The sequence below is a fragment of the Ostrea edulis genome, chromosome 1, assembly GCF_947568905.1.
Source record: "Ostrea edulis chromosome 1, xbOstEdul1.1, whole genome shotgun sequence".
Lineage (NCBI taxonomy): Eukaryota > Metazoa > Mollusca > Bivalvia > Ostreida > Ostreidae > Ostrea > Ostrea edulis.
Genome location: NC_079164.1, coordinates 3867007 through 3887992, shown reverse-complemented (window position 1 = coordinate 3887992; position 20986 = coordinate 3867007). Strand labels below are relative to the sequence as shown.

At 36.4% G+C, this 20986-nt stretch overlaps 2 protein-coding genes across 2 annotated transcripts in view; both read right to left on the bottom strand.

Annotated features, from left to right (window-relative positions):
* Positions 1-357: 357 nt before the first annotated feature.
* On the bottom strand, positions 358-8684 carry LOC125664812 (uncharacterized). Its single transcript, XM_056145924.1, has 4 exons — positions 8536-8684; positions 5999-6208; positions 2860-2934; positions 358-1822 (listed from the first exon to the last, which is right to left on the bottom strand). Exons 1-4 carry the CDS (start codon positions 8600-8602, stop codon positions 1485-1487), a joined length of 690 nt encoding a protein of 229 aa, XP_056001899.1. The 5' UTR covers positions 8603-8684; the 3' UTR covers positions 358-1484.
* Positions 8685-11600: 2916 nt separating this feature from the next.
* The window catches only part of LOC125664430 (uncharacterized), a 21013-nt gene continuing 11627 nt past the window's right edge, over positions 11601-20986 (bottom strand). The window contains exons 2-3 of the mRNA XM_048897200.2: positions 14207-14398; positions 11601-13900 (exon numbers count right to left, since the gene is read on the bottom strand). Coding sequence (XP_048753157.1) covers positions 13641-13900; positions 14207-14398 — 452 coding nt within the window. The 3' untranslated portion in view covers positions 11601-13640. The remainder of the gene's footprint in view (positions 13901-14206; positions 14399-20986) is intronic.

Sequence of the window (20986 nt, the reverse complement as noted above, 5' to 3'; positions counted from 1 at the left end):
AATTAGCGATACAAGAAGTTTTAAATGTTTACACATAATCAGAAAATAGCTTATTGATCGATATCTTACATAATGGTGGACAAATCCTTACATTAATACAATGGGGATTTAAAGGTTGACTCAGGTATATAATATGAACCTTTTAAAGAGAGGATTCAGTGCTATACAAACTAAGTTACATCAACTTCCTGATGTCTGTTTTTAGCTGAGGAACTCATTTATTCCAAAATAACACGTCTTCTTTGCTATACAACCCTACACTGTCTATTGAAAGAACTTAATTCCACAAAAAGGTTTGAGTAGTGGAAAAAATATTTTCCGGAGACTCTAACATAATTATTTCTGCACTAAAGTGCATATAGAAAGCATATATTTATTAAGATATTGAAACATTGTACAGCTGTAAGTAACAGGTTGTATTGAAAATAATATTGTAAGTATGTACTCAACATTACATTACAGTTTGAGAACAATTCTCAGCTGAATGACGATTCCCCATGGAATAAAACAAACAGGGATTACATGCTAGTAACCTCCATTTCTAAGGTCATATCTGAAAAATACATGATTCTTACTTCTGAATACCCAGACAACCTGTCGCGGTGGCCCAGTGGTAGAGAGTTCCTTTCGTAACCGGGAGGTTGTGAGTTCGAGCCCCGCCATGGCCGCGTCAAACCGAAGACGTTAAGATAGTTAGTGATTGCCTCATCGCCAAACGCTCAACATTTGGAAGTTAGAGTCACGGGTCTTTCAGATATGACCTTAAAAAGGAAGGTCACGGTAGGCGTTGGCACGATAAAGAACCTACACTACTACGTACGGCCTTGAGCGCTAAGCATAGGATTAAATTCGTGGTACTCCACCTACAGCTGGTGTCATCTCGATATGAGTGAAAAATTCTTTACGGGACATAGAAAACCCCTATCAATTTCAAAAGTGAGCTTTTGGCGAAAAAGCAATTACTGCCTATTATATCGTCTTAGGTTTGACACGGCCATGGCACGAGCGGGGCTCAAACTCACGACCTCCCGCTTACAAAGCGACCGCTCTAACATGACCGGTATGAATGAACGAATGAATGACCTCATAGCAATGTTATACATATGGTCTTGAAATTTACAATTTATGTCCCCTTGTCCCAATGATGCTTCATACCAAATTTGAAAAGAATTGGAATTGTAGGTATCAAGAAAAAGTTAAAACTGTTCAATTGTTAACGCACGCGGACGGACGACAACCAATTGCAATAGGTCACCTGAGTTTACTTAGGTGACCTACAACGCCTTAGGTTCCAACAACAATGTTGATTCTTAGAATGCACGAACAAATGAACAACGCCAGCACCATTATTTTAAATATATATAAAATGTTGATTATCAGAATGAATTAACAAATGGATGACGTCACAGTAATGTTTTAAATATAGCCTTAGAATGAACGAACAAATAGATAAGGTCACAGCACTGTTTTAAATATATACACTGTTAACTACACATTTTAAATGTGTACCTTTCCGAGATAATAAAGAATGACAGTAAAAATATGATAAATGTATGTAGCAGTGGGCGAGAACAAGCACTTGTTGTTACCATAAGTTTGGGAAACTTGTCAAAATCCAATGGACCGTTACAGAAATTAGAATCACACCACGTGACACAAGCTAAGATGTGATCTTTTGAATGTGGGTAGTATCTACATCTGTCCTTGTTTTTTAAGGAAAAGTTGCGAACTTCCGGTATAGATGTGTCGGCACTTCCACTGGAACACCCGCGAATGTAGGACAATGTCTTACCTAAAATAAAGGGTTCTTTTTTTACAAATCAATGAAATACGACATAAAATAACATTTTAGAAATTACCAATTTTGACCCAATGACATAATTGCTTCAAAACAAACATTTGTTTCTAGGAGTCACTCAATAGATGGATTATGCCGATAATAACTGGAAACGTTTGCTCAGGATGATGAAAGAAAGAGGCTCATTGGTCACAATGCTCACCCGGTCCACATTGATTCTGCTTATCTTCATCAGAAAACATTTTTTTACCCTTTTTATTCCCACGAAAAATGTTCACCCCATATTGTGACCTCTCTCTAGATCCACACAGGGTCATTACTTAACAAAATGTGAATTCACACAAAATAGGAATGTTTCTATTTATGACAACATTGCATCGGTTTGCTATAGGGCTATATTAATGTACTATGTAGAATTTGATCTCCGATTCTAGTCCCACTCTTGAACCCGGGTCGATAATTTGAAGAAAAAACCTTTGAAGTCCAAACATCAATGGAGTGTTTGCATTTTGATACGAATTAAGTGTGGTCCAACAACTCTTGAAAAGAATTATTGTTTTATAATTTCCCATACATATTTTCACGAAAAACGTTTTATCTCTATTTTAGCCCAACCCTAGCCTCAGGGGCCATAATTCAATCAAACATGAACCTGAACTACTTTAGAATGCTTTTATATTAATATGACAAATCATGATCGTAGATATTTTAAATATTCATGTTCTCTATACACATATCAACCCTTCGCACAACTTACATCCCACGTCCACCATCTTTATTGCGGTAAAAAACATCGTATTTTAATAATTTTCTGATCTTTAGCTTTGACATTTGTTACCTTTCCATCAATTTCAGTCAACTACAATAACACCCCAGAATGGGACAACCCATAAACGTGCACGATCACTTAGTACTTAGCTATAACTCAAAGTTGTAATCTCTTACAGTTGATAGACTAAATCAAAAATACTTGGCGTTTCACAGGTTGATCTTTGGCTGACCCCGCAAAGGGACGTAACTCGCGGCGAAGTATTGATCTTTGTATTGTGACCCCATCCTACCTGTACCTCCAGGATCATGGTCCAACCTACATGTACCTCCAGGATCATGGTCCAATAAAGCTGAATCTGCACAACCTAAGGGTTATTGCATATGTGGCTTCGCTGTTCTTGAGAAGATTTTCAATTTTTCTCCAATTATTCCCATGCAAAACTTCGAATCCGTATTGTGACCCATACCTACCACTGCGCCATTTATTTGATCAAGCTTGATTCCGCATTACCTGAAGACGCTATTATATCAGTATGATTTGTCCTGGCCCAGATGCTCTGAGGAATAAGATTTTGAAAACTTTGATCCCCTACTGAGGCCATCCCCTTCTGAGTCATGGATTCAAGGGACTTAGACTTACTACCTTAGGATACTTGTATGGCCCTACGTTTTTGAGAAGATTATAAAAATGTCCCCTTGTAGTGCCATGTAGAATTAAATTCCCTATTGTGGTCCACCCTCCCGTCTAGGGTCAGGATATAAATAAATTAGAATCTGCATTACCATTACCCAGAGATGCTTGCCGATCAACATGGCTAATCATAGCCGAACGGTTCATGAGAAAAAGAGATTTAGAGTTTTTCCCTACATATTTCCATAAAAAATTCGTTCTTCTATTGTAGCCCTACCCTAGCATATTGATATGACAAATCGTTATCCTGCTGTTCTTCAGAAGAAGATTTTTATAGATTTTCCTAAATATACATGTATCCATATGAAACCCCTCTTGTAGCCCTATCGTATCCGGGGGGAGGGGCATGATTTAGACAAACTTGATACTTCATAATGTCAGAAAGCTTCCATTTCAGTTTAATCTTTTGTGGATAAGTGGTTCTAGAGAACATCTTTGAATAACATATCTTTTTTTGATTACCTCCCCTCGGAAAGAGAAATGACCCTTCATTTGAGCAAACTTGAATCTTTACCCCAGGATACTCTATGCCAAATTTGGATGAAATTGACTAAATGGATGGGGAGAAGAAAATAAAATTGTGAGAAGTTTACAACCAATCCTTCAGACAACGGACACATTTTAATCAGAGACGGTCACTTGAACCTTTGTCTCAGGTGAGCTGAAACTCGGACTACCTCACCAACACATTTTGGGAGGTGTAAAAACGTCACGTGTACTTCCCTGAATAGATTTGTATCCTGTCTGATAACTCACCAGTCACTGAAAAAGAGAGAAAATACTAATAATATGTGACTGGCAGAATCGAATGTTTAAGAAAGATCGCATTGCGGTTGTGACTTGTCAACACTAAGGGATGCTTACTCCCCCTAAGCACCCAATCCCACCTCTGGTGTGTCCAGGGGTCCGTGTTTGCCCCACTCTTAGTTTTGTATTCTTTATAGGAGTTCTGAGTTTAATAACTGTTCGTAATGTTTACTTTTCATCGACTCGAACATATAGCGAATTTTACTCAGTTTGTGCTTCCCGGTGTTGTTTCATAGAATATTCTCCCGAAAAAAAGATGTCCAGGTTGAACCCCTCACACCACCCGAAAAATGGTACCAGTATGGAAAGAAGAATTAACCCTCGTCCATCTTTTTCCCCATAGAAGAGCGCCAAAATATAAAATTTCCCCTAAAATGTCGGCATGTTGCCCACATACCCACCCCCAACCTCCACTCTATGGCTACAAATCCGTTTCCGGTCCTATTACTAGAATGTACGAAACAACTTCATTGATACATGCATTGCTAACCAAAGTCGTTATTTACACATCTAGACAAACTTTAAAAAACACACTTATTTTTTCTTTATATACTTACTATCAGAGGTTTTTTTTAAACAAAATAATTTTTACTTCATTCAAGTATAATTAGATTCACACGTATTTCCGGCCAGGGGGAAACTCTATACTGACTTTGTTCATGGCAGGGGGTTGGGGGTTGGGGGTGAGTCAGGGCTCGAAATTAGCGAGAAATACTCGCAAAATGCGAGTACATTTGAAAAATAGCGAGTAAAAATAATGGACACTCGAAAATCTTAGCGAGTGGTGATTTACAAACTATGATCGTATCGTATCCGTTTATACGGTGATGCGCTATTCGCTTTTCTTAAACTTGCACTCTGAATCATACAAACGCTTACATGAACGACCGATTTCAATAACCGTTTCTATCCGGATTTTTCTTTTATGATTTTTTAAGAAACTCGGAGTCAAACAAATGCTTTAGAGGTCGGACATCGCATATCGACATGTGCCACGAGTCCTGTTCACCTATAGGGGTGATTAAATTGAATAATTCCAAGTATGATGTTTTTGTTATTCATTTATCTACAAAAAATATCGGAGTCTATGTTTTACCAAGTCTTCCGGTAGTTATTTTTATCAGAATCATGAGAATGTCCTATCTAAATTTATTGTCATATTGAGGTCGGGTTGTAGTGACGACACGGGTGCACTTCTCACCGCGTAGATGCGTATCGAAAAAGTCATAGGACTCGTGATCGTGCTGCTTATAAAACCATGAGTCCTGTATTCGCTTTAAAAAATCACTAGTGACAACCCTGATGTGGCATGAAATTGGAAGACTGGATCTAGACCTGCGGTAAACAAGTTGTGGATTAGACTGTTAGAGATGCGATAATCAAGAGACCATATGACTTACGTAACTTAGTGTGTTGTCCAAACGCTGCCTGTTGACCCACTAGGCTCAGTAATGATGGGGGAAATCATTGATTAAAAAATATATATTTATAAAAGAGCACTGCTTCATTATTTTTATTTTAGCTTGTAGGTTTTCATTTTAGCCTGTGGATTTTTTACCCACGGGCTAAAGTTAGCCTGTGGTAGAAAAAGTTAATTTCGACCCCTGTGAGTGTACTTATTTTGGCGGATTTATAATTTAGCACATTCAGAGCTGATATGATCTATTTGGTGTAATCATAATTTAGCGGTTCTTCTTCTATGTCTGATAATGGACAAACAGAGATTTTCATATTTTTGCGCAACTTTGAATTAGCTCTCTCTTGCCAATAAACAGTAAAATATCTTAAACCCGCTAAAATAATTACATGCACAGTAATTTTTCACCAGAAAGAAGTCTAACCTCAGCCCGTTTTTTCGCAGGAAGGGGGGAGGGGTCTACACGGGGTTGATTATGCAACAACACCGAAACCATCTGTACATGTTTATAAACGATGACGTAGTTGACCTTGATTTTTGTAGTGCTCTTCCACACAGTAGTTGCCCCACTTCGATGTGCAGTTCTTTAAGTTAGGCCAGTAGTGCTCCCCACCAATCGTGCCATTGGTTTCCAGATAGGCGAGTGCCGACTTCCGAAGGTCACCAAAATTGAACTGGCAATCGTACGATTTAGAATCAACGCACTGGTAACATATGACTGCCTCTACAATAAAAAGTTGTAAGTTTGTGTTATCTAGTGACAAGCTTTTAAAATCCATTATATAGCTTATCATAACCAAAGGATGATATAGACACATTCTAAGATATTGCATGTATATCGATATATTTTCTCAACCAAAGCATACGCGCCTGGGTCAAGGATATTGCACTATAACCTATAAATAATGGAGGAAATTCGAACCATGGATAAATATTTCTCTCCAATCTATGGTGTATCTTTTTACAGTGTGTGTGTGTGTGTGTGTGTGTGTGTGTGTGTTTCAGGAAGCTTAACTACACGTGTCATTACCACAGAACACTAATTCACCCACGTCTTAAAACATATCTTATCCCACTAAGGATTGACTCGCATAGAGTACCTTTTATCAATTAGACAGATCATGCGCAAGTGTACATGTAAACACTTCTTTCCTAAAGTTCAAAGGATAACCTTGACTTGACCACCATAATATGGCGCTGGTCTTCGCTGACTGACTTTGGGTCTTGTTGGTGTCACCACTTGATTTTCGGCAATCTCTACCCAGAGTTATCGTTCCGTACACTCACTCACACCTCTGTCAACGTCTCAAGGGTTTTACAAGATTTTTATAAAATGGCACGTTTGCTCAAATAAAGTATGGTTTTGACTTCAGTTACAAAAATATACGTAAATAAATAAATATTGAGCAGATGTCAAGTATTTTTGTGACACAAGAAGCATTTATTTGGGTTGAAACGTTGATATTGGGTAGTTCTATTGCACCAGGCCTATACATAGGTACATGAAGAAAATATAGTAATGGGGGGAAAATCTACAACTAGTTGCTTGTCCTACATTTTCCCGATATTTTATAAAATAGTTCTTAGTTTTATTAGCCGTAAAAAAAGAAGTGGATTTACATGTGGAATAACATTGCTTATTTTGAGACGTTAACAGAGGTGTAAGTGAGAGCAAGGAACGACAACTCTGGGTAGAGATTGGATTTTCGGAGGGAACTTTTTTATGGCGGATTCTGAAGGCGGTTGAATTTTAGTGTGTGTGTGGTATAATTATTATTTTCGCACCCCAGTAGAAGTAGATTGTTGTTACTGTAATTAATAGTGTTATATTTATATTTCCAATGTTTTTGCCTTCGATATCTTTACCAATTGAAATGACGGTCATTTTCTCATGAATATGAACAATATACGTACGAATCTTGATAAATATAGTACCACTATTCCAACGGTTGGGGATATTCCGGCAGAAATAGAAGCGAAATGTAAAGATTAAAAACAAGGAATATATCCACGTCAGCATACTTTTCATGAAGCGCGTTAACTCATGCCCTCGTGTATTTTTAAAGATGTGATTTATTTCTTGAATGACATAAATATCGCATTTTCGTATCAGATACACGCACGTATCTCTTTTTATCATTAACTGTACATTTATTGAATATCGATATTAAACCCTTGTATGTATATTGGGATACGTAATTACATTGCATTGTGTTGTGTGGTTAATTGACCTGAGTTACAGACTGAAGTGTTGTGTGGCTAATTGTCCCGAGTCACAGACTGAAGTGTTGTGTGGTTAATGACCTGAGTCACAGACTGAAGTGTTGTGTGGCTAATTGACCTGAGTCACAGACTGAAGTGTTGTGTGGTTAATGACCTGAGTCACAGACTGAAGTGTTGTGTGGTTAATGACCTGAGTCACAGACTGAAGTGTTGTGTGGTTAATGACCTGAGTCACAGACTGAAGTGTTGTGTGGTTAATGACCTGAGTCACAGACTGAAGTGTTGTGTGGTTAATGACCTGAGTCACGGACTGAAGTGTTGTGTGGTTAATGACCTGAGTCACAGACTGAAGTGTTGTGTGGTTAATGACCTGAGTCACGGACTGAAGTGTTGTGTGGTTAATGACCTGAGTCACAGACTGAAGTGTTGTGTGGTTAATGACCCGAGTCACAGACTGAAGTGTTGTGTGGTTATTGACCTGAGTCACAGACTGAAGTGCTGTGTGGTTAATGACCTGCATAGTGTGCAGAATTTGTCATTTGTGCAGCTTTTCTTGATTTATGTGACGACGTGCATTCGGGTACTACATTTACCCAGACCACAATATATTGTCGATTATTGCCGAGGGCCTCCCCAAATATTTCATTATTGATTTATCACGTACATGTATTATCGCGACCAATTACTAAAACACATTTCTTATCACTCTTCTAGAGAATGAATGCATTTCCGAAAGATTTGAGACAGAGGGTTACAATAGTTTATGCTGTCCATTATTGTAATGACGTGTTATGACATTTTAAGATTAGAAAAGTATACATCTCTCACCTGAGTTTTCCAGAAACAGAATGTTAGTCAGAATTAATATTCCATAAAAACCTATAGCTTTCGCCATGATTTTCGCGGAACTTCCGGGAACTGTGTCAGGGTTGTGTTGTTTTTTTTCTATGTGAATACGGTACAACACTGTTATCTCTTGTCACTGTTATCTGAAGTGTGTTGAACATTTGAACATTCAGAAATTTTAACGCGGTGAATATTGATTTTATCATTTGAGGATTGTATTGAACTATTGATTAACATGCACACAACGAATTGTTAATCAGATTTGTCATGATTGAAAACTAAAGCATGTGCAGGTGTATATGTAATATTGTTATGGAGTTCGATAATAAATTTTGCTTCAAGCACAGGTGCTTGTGGACAGGACTTCCAGTACCCCCCTTCTTGTATTTTTAAATGTTCAATTCCTTGGGTATTTCGGACTATTTTTGATAAAATATGTAACTTCAGAGTTTATATATTTGAATGGAATACACAAATCTCGCATAGAAACCGTTTTTAAAAATGTCATATCACCGTTCATATATTATGATCGGTGATTTGACATTTTTAAAAACGGTTTCTATGCGAGATTTGTGTATTCCATTCAAATATATAAACTCTGAAGTTACATATTTTATCAAAAATAGTCCGAAATACCCAAGGAATTGAACATTTAAAAATACAAGAAGGGGGGTACCGGAAGTCCTGTCCACAAGCACCTGTGGCTTCAAGCAGCCAAAAATAACACATTATAATATATAATCGTAAAAGTAAAATTATCGCGGGACTCAAACGTGCTTGTACAATATTCAGACTGACTGCCTAATACAGTGATTGCAGTCAGTCTGAATATCGTACAAGCACGTTTGAGTCCCGCGATAATTTTACTTTTACGATTATATATTATAATGTGTTATTTTTGGCTGCTTGAAGCAAAATTCATTATCGAACTCCATAACAATATTACATATACACCTGCACATGCTTTAATTTTCAATCATAACAAATCTGATTAACAATTCGTTGTGTGCATACTAATCAATAGTTCAATACAATCCTCAAATGATGGAATCAATATTCACCGCGTTAAAATTTCTGATTATATATGATATAAATGCATCTATATCGATCTTTAAAATTCATGGCAATGTGCTATTCTTTCTTTTAAAAAATCATTCGCTGATTTAAGTTACCTCCAGTGTTTTATTAATACATGTACACGTGTTATAGTATATTTGTGGTATCAACAGTTTTCCATACTTGTATTTTATACATAACAAATTATGTTTACATTGATTATCAGAGTATCTGAACTCTGTTGCAGAGATTTGCCTTGATCACATGCACTGTGTTTATAAATTTCTTTTATCATTTGTTTTTAACCAAACTTCCGCCAGAGTTCGTTTGCACACAAACCAAACTCTTACATACAGGCATTGTAGGATAGGCCCGCGAACTACTTTTCATAAAGATGGCGATGGAGACATCAGAAATAGAAATGACTTCAGCTGAAAAATCACACTTTACCCACAGCCAGTTGGTAGTACATTGTACATACACAATATTTCCTGCCTCTACAAAGGCACGATGTTCAGCGACTTGTTCCGACTTTAATTCATAATTGATTCTCAATCTCTGTTTTGCATGTGTTATGTCAGAATCTATGTTTTAATGTTGAAGTGAAAGTAAAAAAGTTTCATCATAACATTTACTTCCACGTTTTATTGACCCTGTACCTTTCATTTATGACACTTCATGTGTTACTAAATTTAACCTCTGGTGATACGTGCGCTCTTAAATTATTACTCTATGTAAGTAGGCCGCGATGTAATCGCCTATGTAAATTATCCCAAATTAGTATGTGTTATTCGGTAGCTGGTAGTGTTTCTGTGTGTGGAAGTACATGTAATATGATTTTTACATGCTGTATTATGTAATATCCAATAAGATTCTTGGGTTAACTAAGGAATTACGGTTGCCATGATAACATTTATTTACCCCTGTTAGTTGTTCTGCATTGTACATTGCACGAGAATCTGGGTACCGCCTTCACGACTTTATACTGATTAAACACACATTCACCTTTATAATGTACTAAATCATTTCCTAAATAGAAAGGAAAAAAAGTCACATGTTTGTAAAGAGTGACGGGACCCTATTAAAGAGGGCTATAAATCTACAGGGGTTGTTTCTTGATTTTAAACCTATACGTCTTCTAGCGATAACACAAACCGTGGTATGTGTTTGGCTATTGTTGTATATTCTGTCTGCATTTCCGTCTCAGGTCTCAAACAATGGTCAACAGAGAATGTTTACTCCCTCTAGGTAACTGACACCACCTCTGGTGTGATCAAAGGTCTGTGTTTGCCATTCTCTTATATTTTGTATTCTTTATAATAGGATTTACGAGATTGATCTCTGTTCGTTATCTTCACCTGTTTTTTAAAAACGTTCTTGAAAGTGAATTGCTTGTTTTAGTGTAAATCAATCTGATTAAAATCAGATCCTCGATCCGCTCCTCTTTTTTTCTCTCGTGTAACGACAAGAAAAAAAAAGAGGAGCGGATCGAGGATGTGATTTTAATCAGATTGCAGTGTAGAGATACATAGTGTGGGCAGTAAACAGAGTATAACTTGAACTTTGTGTGAAACTGAACTTGAAAATGTATTTTATTCTTGGTATCTTAGTAAGAGAAGTACCCGGTCTGAAACAGTCACAGCTGCTAAACTCGAAGTGTGTACTTAACCAGGCAACATAATAGTGTGTATGACAGATCTCACCCCGTCATCCTGTTCACCAGAGCACTAAAACATTGTAGACACAGAGATTGGTTGAAACGTTTCTAGTATTCTTTACCAGAATGGGGTAGAAATGGAATTGAGTTTCTTAGTTTTCAACTTTAATTGATCACTGTAATTATCCTGACATGAGTGAATTTACTGAAGAGCAAACCCCTTATGTTTGAGAGGTTTATACTATGGAAAAATGTGAATGAATATTTTTAACAATCAAATCCTCTTATAGCTAATAGATCTTATTAAAAAAAAAAAAAACAAGGAAACATAAACGACCATTTCTAAGGTTTAATCTGCAGTATCTAATTTGAATAAGATTAACAGGGAGGTTACTGACACACACATAACGACCATCCACACGAAGACAATATACAGTAAAACACACATAACGACCATCCACACGAAGACAATATACAGTAAAACACATATAACGACCATCCACACGAAGACAATATACAGTAAAACACACATAACGAACACACTTACAACGAATCCACGCTTATTGTGAAGTGATATTTATTTCTGTAAGAGAATGAAATAACGACTTTTTGTGTGTATGAAATGAAGTTATAACGAACTGTTTTTCGCTGGGTCTGGAGTTTTGCTACAAAGGTATTTCATTGTATGAGGTTACTAGATTGCTAAGCAATGAGAGAAAAAGTGCATCAATAACAACAAAGACAAGCCAGGATGAAAGAAGAATTAGGTGAGAAGAACTTATCACAACCCGAACACCCGTGTGGGAAGCAGCACAAACACGGCACCTGGAGGAGCTCATTACAACTATTTAGATAACCTCTACCCAGAGTTATCATTCCATACACTCACATACATGGATGCGAGAGCAAAGAACGACAACTCTGGGTAGAGATTGCTATTTAAAATGTAGCAGGTCTACCAACTGCACGGAAAAAAGATCTGACTGCAAAATTTCCAAAAAATGTGTTATATAAGTTATGTGTTATATAAGTAAGTGAAAATTACCGAGGTATCGCTCTTCTATCAGTAGCAAGTAAACTATTATCCTGTTCAGTACTACACTCGATTGAGTACCGGGTGCAACGTCAACTACATGAAGATCAAGCTGGTTTTATGAAGGGGAGACGTACAACTGAACAACTATTTATCCTCCGCAACATTATAGAACAGTGTATCTAGTGGAACGCAGCATTGCTTGCCAGCTAGAGTAGTCTTAAAGAAGACATTTGATTTACTGCACCAGGCTTAGAGAAGACATCTGATTCTAAACATAAAGGGAGACTTCGGTCTGTAATGAAGTTTTATGGCATCCAAGGCAAGCTGACCAGAATGAAATTCGTATATGAAGCATCCACATGTACGTAAGAAAAGGAAGGTGAAGGATCTGACGGGTTTTGGATAACAATAGGGGTGATGCAGGGTTGTACAATGTCCGGGGTCCTATTCTTGTTAATGACACACTTCGTAATCAGAGGTACAACAGAAAAAGAGTCAACAGGAAGAAGACCTAGACCTTTAGATCGCTAGACGTGAGCTGAAAAACCGAACTTTGCAGAGTGGGTATTTAGGTCAAGTGATGTGTTTATACATGTTTTATTATTACAAGTGTCAGTAACCAAATTAATTTAATCATAATTAATTATCGGATATATATAGATATGTTTACTGTCTATAGATATGTTTACTGTGTATAGATATGTTTACTGTGTATAGATATGTTTACTGTCTGTAGATATGTTTACTGACTATAGACATGTTTACTGTGTATAGATATGTTTACTGTGTATAGACATGTTTACTGTCTATAGATATGTTTACTGTGTATAGATATGTTTACTGTCTATAGATATGTTTACTGACCATATATATGTTTAGTGTCTATATATATGTTTAGTGTCTATAGATATGTTTACTGTGTATAGATATGTTTACTGTGTATAGATATGTTTACTGACTATATATATGTTTACTGTCTATAGATTTGTTTACTGTCTATAGAATATGATTCCTAAGTAAGTAAGTAAGTAATTTTTATTTAAAGTCGAAACTATATACAGGTAAACAATAAACATGAGCTAAGAATGATTTCATCATAAGATCTTTATGATAGGATTTATTGTAATGTTTGAATGTGCTTACGACTTGTTACGGACGTAAATAGAATTCTTACTCACAGATCCACTTCAAAGGTTCTTTTGTTTTGTTTCGTCTTTAACATTTCGTTTATTACGCTTTGTAGCGTTTTTACATTTGATTTATCAGATCACATATAAAGAGAGAAAAAAAAAAAGAATTAATATGTCCATTGTCTCTGAAGAAATTTGGAAAGAGGGTTCATAGTAGACGTGGTAATATGGCGGTTATGACAATGGTCAGCCACAACGCCGCCGCTTTCTGGGTGGATGATGTGTTACTATCTGACTGTGGTCCATTACACAAATCTTTGTCACAAAGCGATAAACAGGTGAAGAATTTTGCTTCCACGTATGTGCAGGTGGTCACGTTTCTGTCTGGCGAGATTGTCTGAAACCGGCTGGCATTGATTGAGAAATTAATGCCATCGGAGCAATCCCGAATGTACGCTACAACAACGCCTGTAAAAAAAAAAAAAGGCTGTACATGATTACTTCCTTTCTTATGTACAGTTAAAACTGCCTAATCCGACACGCATGAAATCCGTTTCACTGGCCTTTACCACCCTTAGCTGCATTCTCACCTTCCTATTTTTATGTTTTACACTGTTTATCCTGACACACTGTGTTTATCGACAAAATAATTTTTGTCGAAATAAATCTCAGTGCATGTCGGATTAGACAAGTTTCACTGTATTTCAAAGACTTAAGAATTTCATCCATCTCATTCTTTGGCTTTTCGTGGCTTCATGGCTTTTTCATACATACCGTTGATTTCAATTCTTTCTATCATGCATGCTTTTTCGGAGTCTGCACATTTCTTGCGATATACAAAATCTTCAACTTTGGAGGTTGTGTCATTTTGTTTATGCATTTCATGGTCTTTCGCCATTCCTGCAATGTCCTCCTGACAACTTCCGTTGCTTTTTCCATCGCCACATTGATAACAATATATGGCCCCTGCAAAAGAAATAACACATACAAGTTATAGTGGAGATCATAAACATCTCCCCGAAGTGTTGCATCACTTTCCGCTTGACTGTGTATTCGCCAGTCCGTGAAGTATTCCCAGATATTTGAAGACAACTTTGAAGTATTTGCTCACGCAATTTCCCGCCATTTTCTTACAGCTAAGGCACTATCAGTTTATCCCTTGAATACGCAACGGTCAAGCTATTTTAAAATTGAATGTGGATTCCCGATGAATGCACACTTGGGGTAAGTTTGGTTTATTTTCTTTTTTATTAAAAAACAAAACAAAAATTCTGCGCTATGTTAATAGATGAATATCCTCGACTTGCCATGGAAGATAAAATAGCCGTCATGAAATATGCAGACGCAATCAAGTATTGGAGACAGATAAGATATTTCTACAATTTCTGATGCAATTTATTGTCCATTTCATGACTCTAAGTCTTAAAATAAGACCATTACTAAAAGTCTGAGTTGTGATTTACACTTTAAAAAGAAATTTGAATTCAATATATGCATGAAAACGACGAGATGTGTCATATATTTACGAGGCAATAACAGAATTGGATACGGTGAGCAATATCTATACTTATAAATTAACAAATTTTGTCAATAAACTCTGAAACGCTTACTCCAGAGTTGCTACTCGCACCTTTCATATTGTTTCATATGTGAGATTAAGTCCGTCAGCTATTACATGTACTTAATTAGTAAATATCGTAAAATTAGTTAGAAATCTACTTTCGTACTCGATAAACTACCCTGAAATAGCAAAAATGAGAGTACAGTGGTGGATCTAAGCCAGTGTTTTAAAATGACAAGTTAAGATAATACAATATGAAGTACATCCGTTGTTTATCGATACTTGTTTCTGATCTTACAGGACAAATAAGTTTTGATAACTGTTGAATAAATAAAATATGCCTGATCGTTTCTTCAATCCGGGGTTTTAGTGTTGAATCAGCCTAATTATGGAAATTTCCAGAACGAAGCGCCCGGAACGTGGCAACATCATACAACTAATCGCACATTCTCAGGCCTTTTCGGCAAGCCGAGAAGTTGCGATTGGTTTACAACATGATCAGCATAAGATTGTGTAGGTGTTCAGTGTTAGTTATACTTATGATAGTGTTGATTTATCATTTTATGAAGCTTTATAATTATATTACTTATATATGATTTTTAATTACGATATTCATCTGATATTTTCGATGTTCTTAATTGTTTCGATGATTATAGAAGTCACTGTTACGACTTTTTGTAACAATTTATTAACACTTACTGATATGTACAAACACAGGCATAAACACAAAAAAGTTTTTATTTTGATTAAACATATTTTGTGATGACACAGATCTTGAAAGTAAGTAGTAAGTCGAAAATTATCCAATATGTCACACATGTATATTGAATGGTCCGGCACTGTTAGGGGAAGTTCGCGCCCTATAACTTTAAAGTCAAAACATTTTACCGAAATTAAAATAAGGATAAAGGTAAAGTCCACATAAGTGACTTCCTACTAATAAAGATCTATCTATCTACCTATATATTTATGCAATATATATATTCTTTTAAAAAATTCATTTGAATAAAAGATATCGTTCATTCAATTCATGCGAGCAACACTTCAAATACGCATTAAAAAGTCCTTCTTCTATGCAATATTACTAGTATTTAATTGTGATTTCCCGCACTTGCGCGATGTTTCGTTTAGTACATTGTTTCTGTATACATGTACTTTGTTGATAACCAGTAGTGTACCATTTTCACGATGTATATGGAATTATTTTGTCATGATTTAAGTGACTTGTGTATAACGAAAGAGGCCATTTTCTTATAAAGGTCATCCAATATAACTATTTTCCCTATAATATATAATGTAAATGCTTTCAAGTCACCATTCCCTAGCCCGTTTTAATATATACTATTAGTGTTGTTATGCAGTAGTTACACTACTAGTAGTACAGTTCAGTACTTCTATTTTACAAAGGACTAAGTTCGTTTGGTATCATATTTGGCCCCCTAAATTATGTATTATATGAAAATAAAGCTTCTTACGGACATATGATAATCATTTTATAAAAAAACATATATCTTATTAAAGAACTTTGAGGGATATCTTTCATTTGAACACGGGGTCAAATATTGCCCCAAACGCACTGAGTCCTATTAAAGAAAACCCCAATTCTATCACTCATTGGGATGGTTTGCTTCAGGTTTGATATCAAGATTAAAATCGAGACCAATTCAACACATGACTCCCAACATCAAGGACATATGCATGTAGTAAATATATACACACGTCAGGGCTGTAGGACTGTAGCTCTACATGGATGTAATCAGTGATTGTAGGACTGTAGCTCTACATGTATGTAATCAGTGACTGTAACTCTACATGTATGTAATCAGTGGTTGTAGGACTGTAGCTCTACATGTATGTAATCAGTGATTGTAGGACTGTCGCTCTACATGTATGTAATCAGAGACTGTAGGAATGTAGCTCTACATGTATGTAATCAGTGACTGTAGGACTGTCGCTCTACATGTATGTAATCAGTGACTATAGGACTGTCGCTCTACATGTATGTAATCAATGGTTGTAGGACTGTAGTTCTACATGTATGTAATCAATGGTTGTAGGATTGTAGCTCTACATGTATGTAATCAGTGTCTGTAGACTGTAGCACTACATGTATGTAATCAATGGTTGTAGGACTGTAGCTCTACATGTATGTAATCAGTGACTGTAGACTGTAGCTCTACATTTGTGTAATCAGTGACTGTAGGACTGTAGATCTACATGTATGTCATCAGTGACTGTAGCTCTACATGTATGTAATCAATGGTTGTAGGACTGTAGCTCTACATGTATGTAATCAATGGTTGTACGACTGTAGCTCTACATGTATGTAATCAGTGATTGTAGCTCTACATGTATGTAATCAGTGACTGTAAACTGTAGCTCTACATGTATGTAATCGGTGACTGTAGGACTGTAACTCTACATGGATGTAATCAGTGACTGTAGACTGTAGCTCTACATTTATGTAATCAGTGAATGTAGACTGTAGCTCTACATTTATGTACTCAGTGACTGTAGGACTGTAGATCTACATGTATGTAATCAGTGACTGTAGGTCTACATGTATGTAATCAATGGTTGTAGGACTGTAGCTCTACATGTATGTAATCAGTGACTGTAGACTGTAGCTCTACATGTATGTTATCGGTGACTGTAGGACTGTAACTCTACATGGATGTAATCAGTGACTGTAGACTGTAGCTCTACATTTATGTAATCAGTGAATGTAGACTGTAGCTCTACATTTATGTACTCAGTGACTGTAGGACTGTAGATCTACATGTATGTAATCAGTGACTGTAGGTCTACATGTATGTAATCAATGGTTGTAGGACTGTAGCTCTACATGTATGTAATCAATGACTGTAGACTGCAGCTCTACATGTATGTAATCAGTGACTGTAGGACTGTAGATCTACATGTATGTAATCAATGGTTGTAGGATTGTAGCTCTACATGTATGTAATCAATGACTGTAGCCCTACATGTATGTAATCAATGGTTGTAGGACTGTAGCTCTACATGTATGTAATCAATGGTTGTAGAACTGTAACTCTACATGTATGTAATCAGTGACTGTAGACTGAAACTCTACATGTATGTAATCAGTGACTGTAGCTCTACATGTATGTAATCAGTGACTGTAGCTCTACATGTATGTAATCAGTGACTGTAGCTCTACATGTATGTAATCAGTGATCGTAGACTGTAACTCTACATGTATGTAATCAGAGACTGTAGGACTGTAACTCTACATGTATGTAATCAGTGGTTGTAGGACTGTAGCTCTACATGTATGCAATCAGTGGTTGTAGGAATGTAGCTCTACATGTATGTAATCAGAGACTGTAGGACTGTAGCTCTACATGTATGTAATCAGTGACTGTAGACTGTAGCTCTACATTTATGTAATCAGTGACTGTAGGACTGTAGATCTACATGTATGTAATCAGTGACTGTAGCTCTACATGTATGTAATCAATGGTTGTACGACTGTAGCTCTACATGTATGTAATCAGTGATTGTAGCTCTACATGTATGTAATCAGTGACTGTAGACTGTAGCTCTACATGTATGTAATCGGTGCTTGTAGGACTGTAACTCTACATGGATGTAATCAGTGACTGTAGACTGTAGCTCTACATTTATGTAATCAGTGACTGTAGACTGTAGCTCTACATTTATGTAATCAGTGACTGTAGGACTGTAGATCTACATGTATGTAATCAGTGACTGTAGGTCTACATGTATGTAATCAATGGTTGTAGGACTGTAGCTCTACATGTATGTAATCAGTGACTGTAGGACTGTAGATCTACATGTATGTAATCAATGACTGTAGGACTGTAGCTCTACATGTATGTAATCAATGACTGTAGCACTACATGTATGTAATCAATGGTTGTAGGACTGTAGCTCTACATGTATGTAATCAATGGTTGTAGAACTGTAACTCTACATGTATGTAATCAGTGACTGTAGACTGTAACTCTACATGTATGTAATCAGTGACTGTAGCTCTACATGTATGTAATCAGTGACTGTAGCTCTACATGTATGTAATCAGTGACTGTAGCTCTACATGTATGTAATCAGTGACCGTAGACTGTAACTCTACATGTATGTAATCAGTGACTGTAGACTGTAGCTCTACATTTATGTAATCAGTGACTGTAGGACTGTAGATCTACAAGTATGTAATCAGTGACTGTAGACTGTAGCTCTACATGTATGTAATCAGTGGTTGTAGAACTGTAACTCTACATGTATGTAATCAGTGACCGTAGACTGTAACTCTACATGTATGTAATCAGTGGTTGTAGAACTGTAACTCTACATGTATGTAATCAGTGACCGTAGACTGTAACTCTACATGTATGTAATCAGTGACCGTAGACTGTAACTCTACATGTATGTAATCAGAGACTGTAGGACTGTAACTCTACATGTATGTAATCAGTGGTTGTAGGACTGTAGCTCTACATGTATGTAATCAGTGATTGTAGAACTGTAATTCTATATGTATGGAATCAGGGACTATAGGACTGTAAGTTTGTGAGGAATTATTGGGAGTGTTTGAATAGGTTTGAAAATTTTAACTAAGTTCATAGGTTTCAGATACAATCTTGCATTTAAATAGAAATATTGTTGGATGTTGATTAATATCAAGGAAATTTTCTCTCTCTCGTTACTTATTCGGCATATCATATTTATAGATAAAAATCCTTTATATTAGAAATTCGATTAACATCAAGGAATTTTTGTTATCTGTTGATGCGATCTCGTGAGAAATGAAAACATTCCTTGATACCAATCGGCTTGTGGAGTAATTTCCTTCCGTCAAATGTTATTACAAGACTGGGCCAGGTTTCACAAAACTATCTTAAGATCTGTCATAAGATTGATCGTAAGACTGTCTTAAGATCTGACTTAAGACAATCATAAGATACGGCAGTACCGTTTCACAAAACTTTCTGAACTTCAAGAAATATTACGATAGATAGGCCGTTGTAATACTCGTTATATTGTAATATACCGTGTTTCTTTCATCATCTACTAACTGCATGGATGAATTTAAATGTTACATTATATGAAGGACTGAAGCATATAAAACTATGAATAGGAAATTGAAATATTTCAATGTTAGGCATTTGTAATTATTTGATATATTCATAAAATCTAATACATTGTACTTCTTTTTTTAAATAATTTGAACTTACACTTTATTTCGTATTTCAAAAGTTACACTCGGTTTGTGTACTATGCAAGGTGAAGATAACGAACAGCGATCAATCTCATAACTCCTACAAGCAATACAAAATAGATAGTTGGGCAAACACGGACCCCTGGACACACCAGAGGTGGGATCAGGTGCCTAGGAGGAGTAAGCATTCCCTGTTGACCCGCCGTGAGCCCTATATCCTGATCAGGTAAACGGAGTTATCCGCAGTCAAAATCAGTGTGCCAAGAACGGCTTAACAATCGGTATGAAACACGTCAGACAGCATTTGACCCAATGCGAGGTCGTATTGACGAACTAGATCGTTATAACGACCATAGAATTTGCGAAATGCTGACTTCAATCGAGACTGTTGAAATCCCTGTACCATCGACTTGTTTGTCAGAAGCTTACCTCGATTTAAAAACTGACTATGCCCAGAACAAGCTCTTGCATATCGAATTAGTTGAGATATATAAACACCATATGCAGGTGATAATGGAATATTGCTACATAAATGTGGGAAGTTGACGATGGAGAAGCTGAAATCATCCCGTTTGTCTATTACTATTTGATTTCAGAAATTGTGATACAAAAAAGAAAACATTGAATGATATTCAAATACGTTTACTTGTGACCACATAGCGGCTACGAAGTCTGTGTGCATGCGCTCAGACAAATCGGTTCAAAAGATTTAAGATGTCTATGAAACGATGTCCAAACTTTTCAGTTGTTGAAATATCAGTATTGTTTGACGAGGTGGAGAAAAGACAAG

Excerpts from the sequence above, each read along its gene's own strand:
- LOC125664812 (XM_056145924.1), bottom strand. The coding sequence starts at position 8,602 with ATGGCGAAAGCTATAGGTTTTTATGGAATATTAATTCTGACTAACATT. Across the intron at positions 6,209-8,535 it reads TCTGTTTCTGGAAAACTCAG|AGGCAGTCATATGTTACCAG; the intron begins GTGAGAGATGTA and ends TTTTTATTGTAG. Across the intron at positions 1,823-2,859 it reads CCATGATCCTGGAGGTACAG|GATTTGTAAAAAAAGAACCC; the intron begins GTAGGATGGGGT and ends TCGTATTTCATT.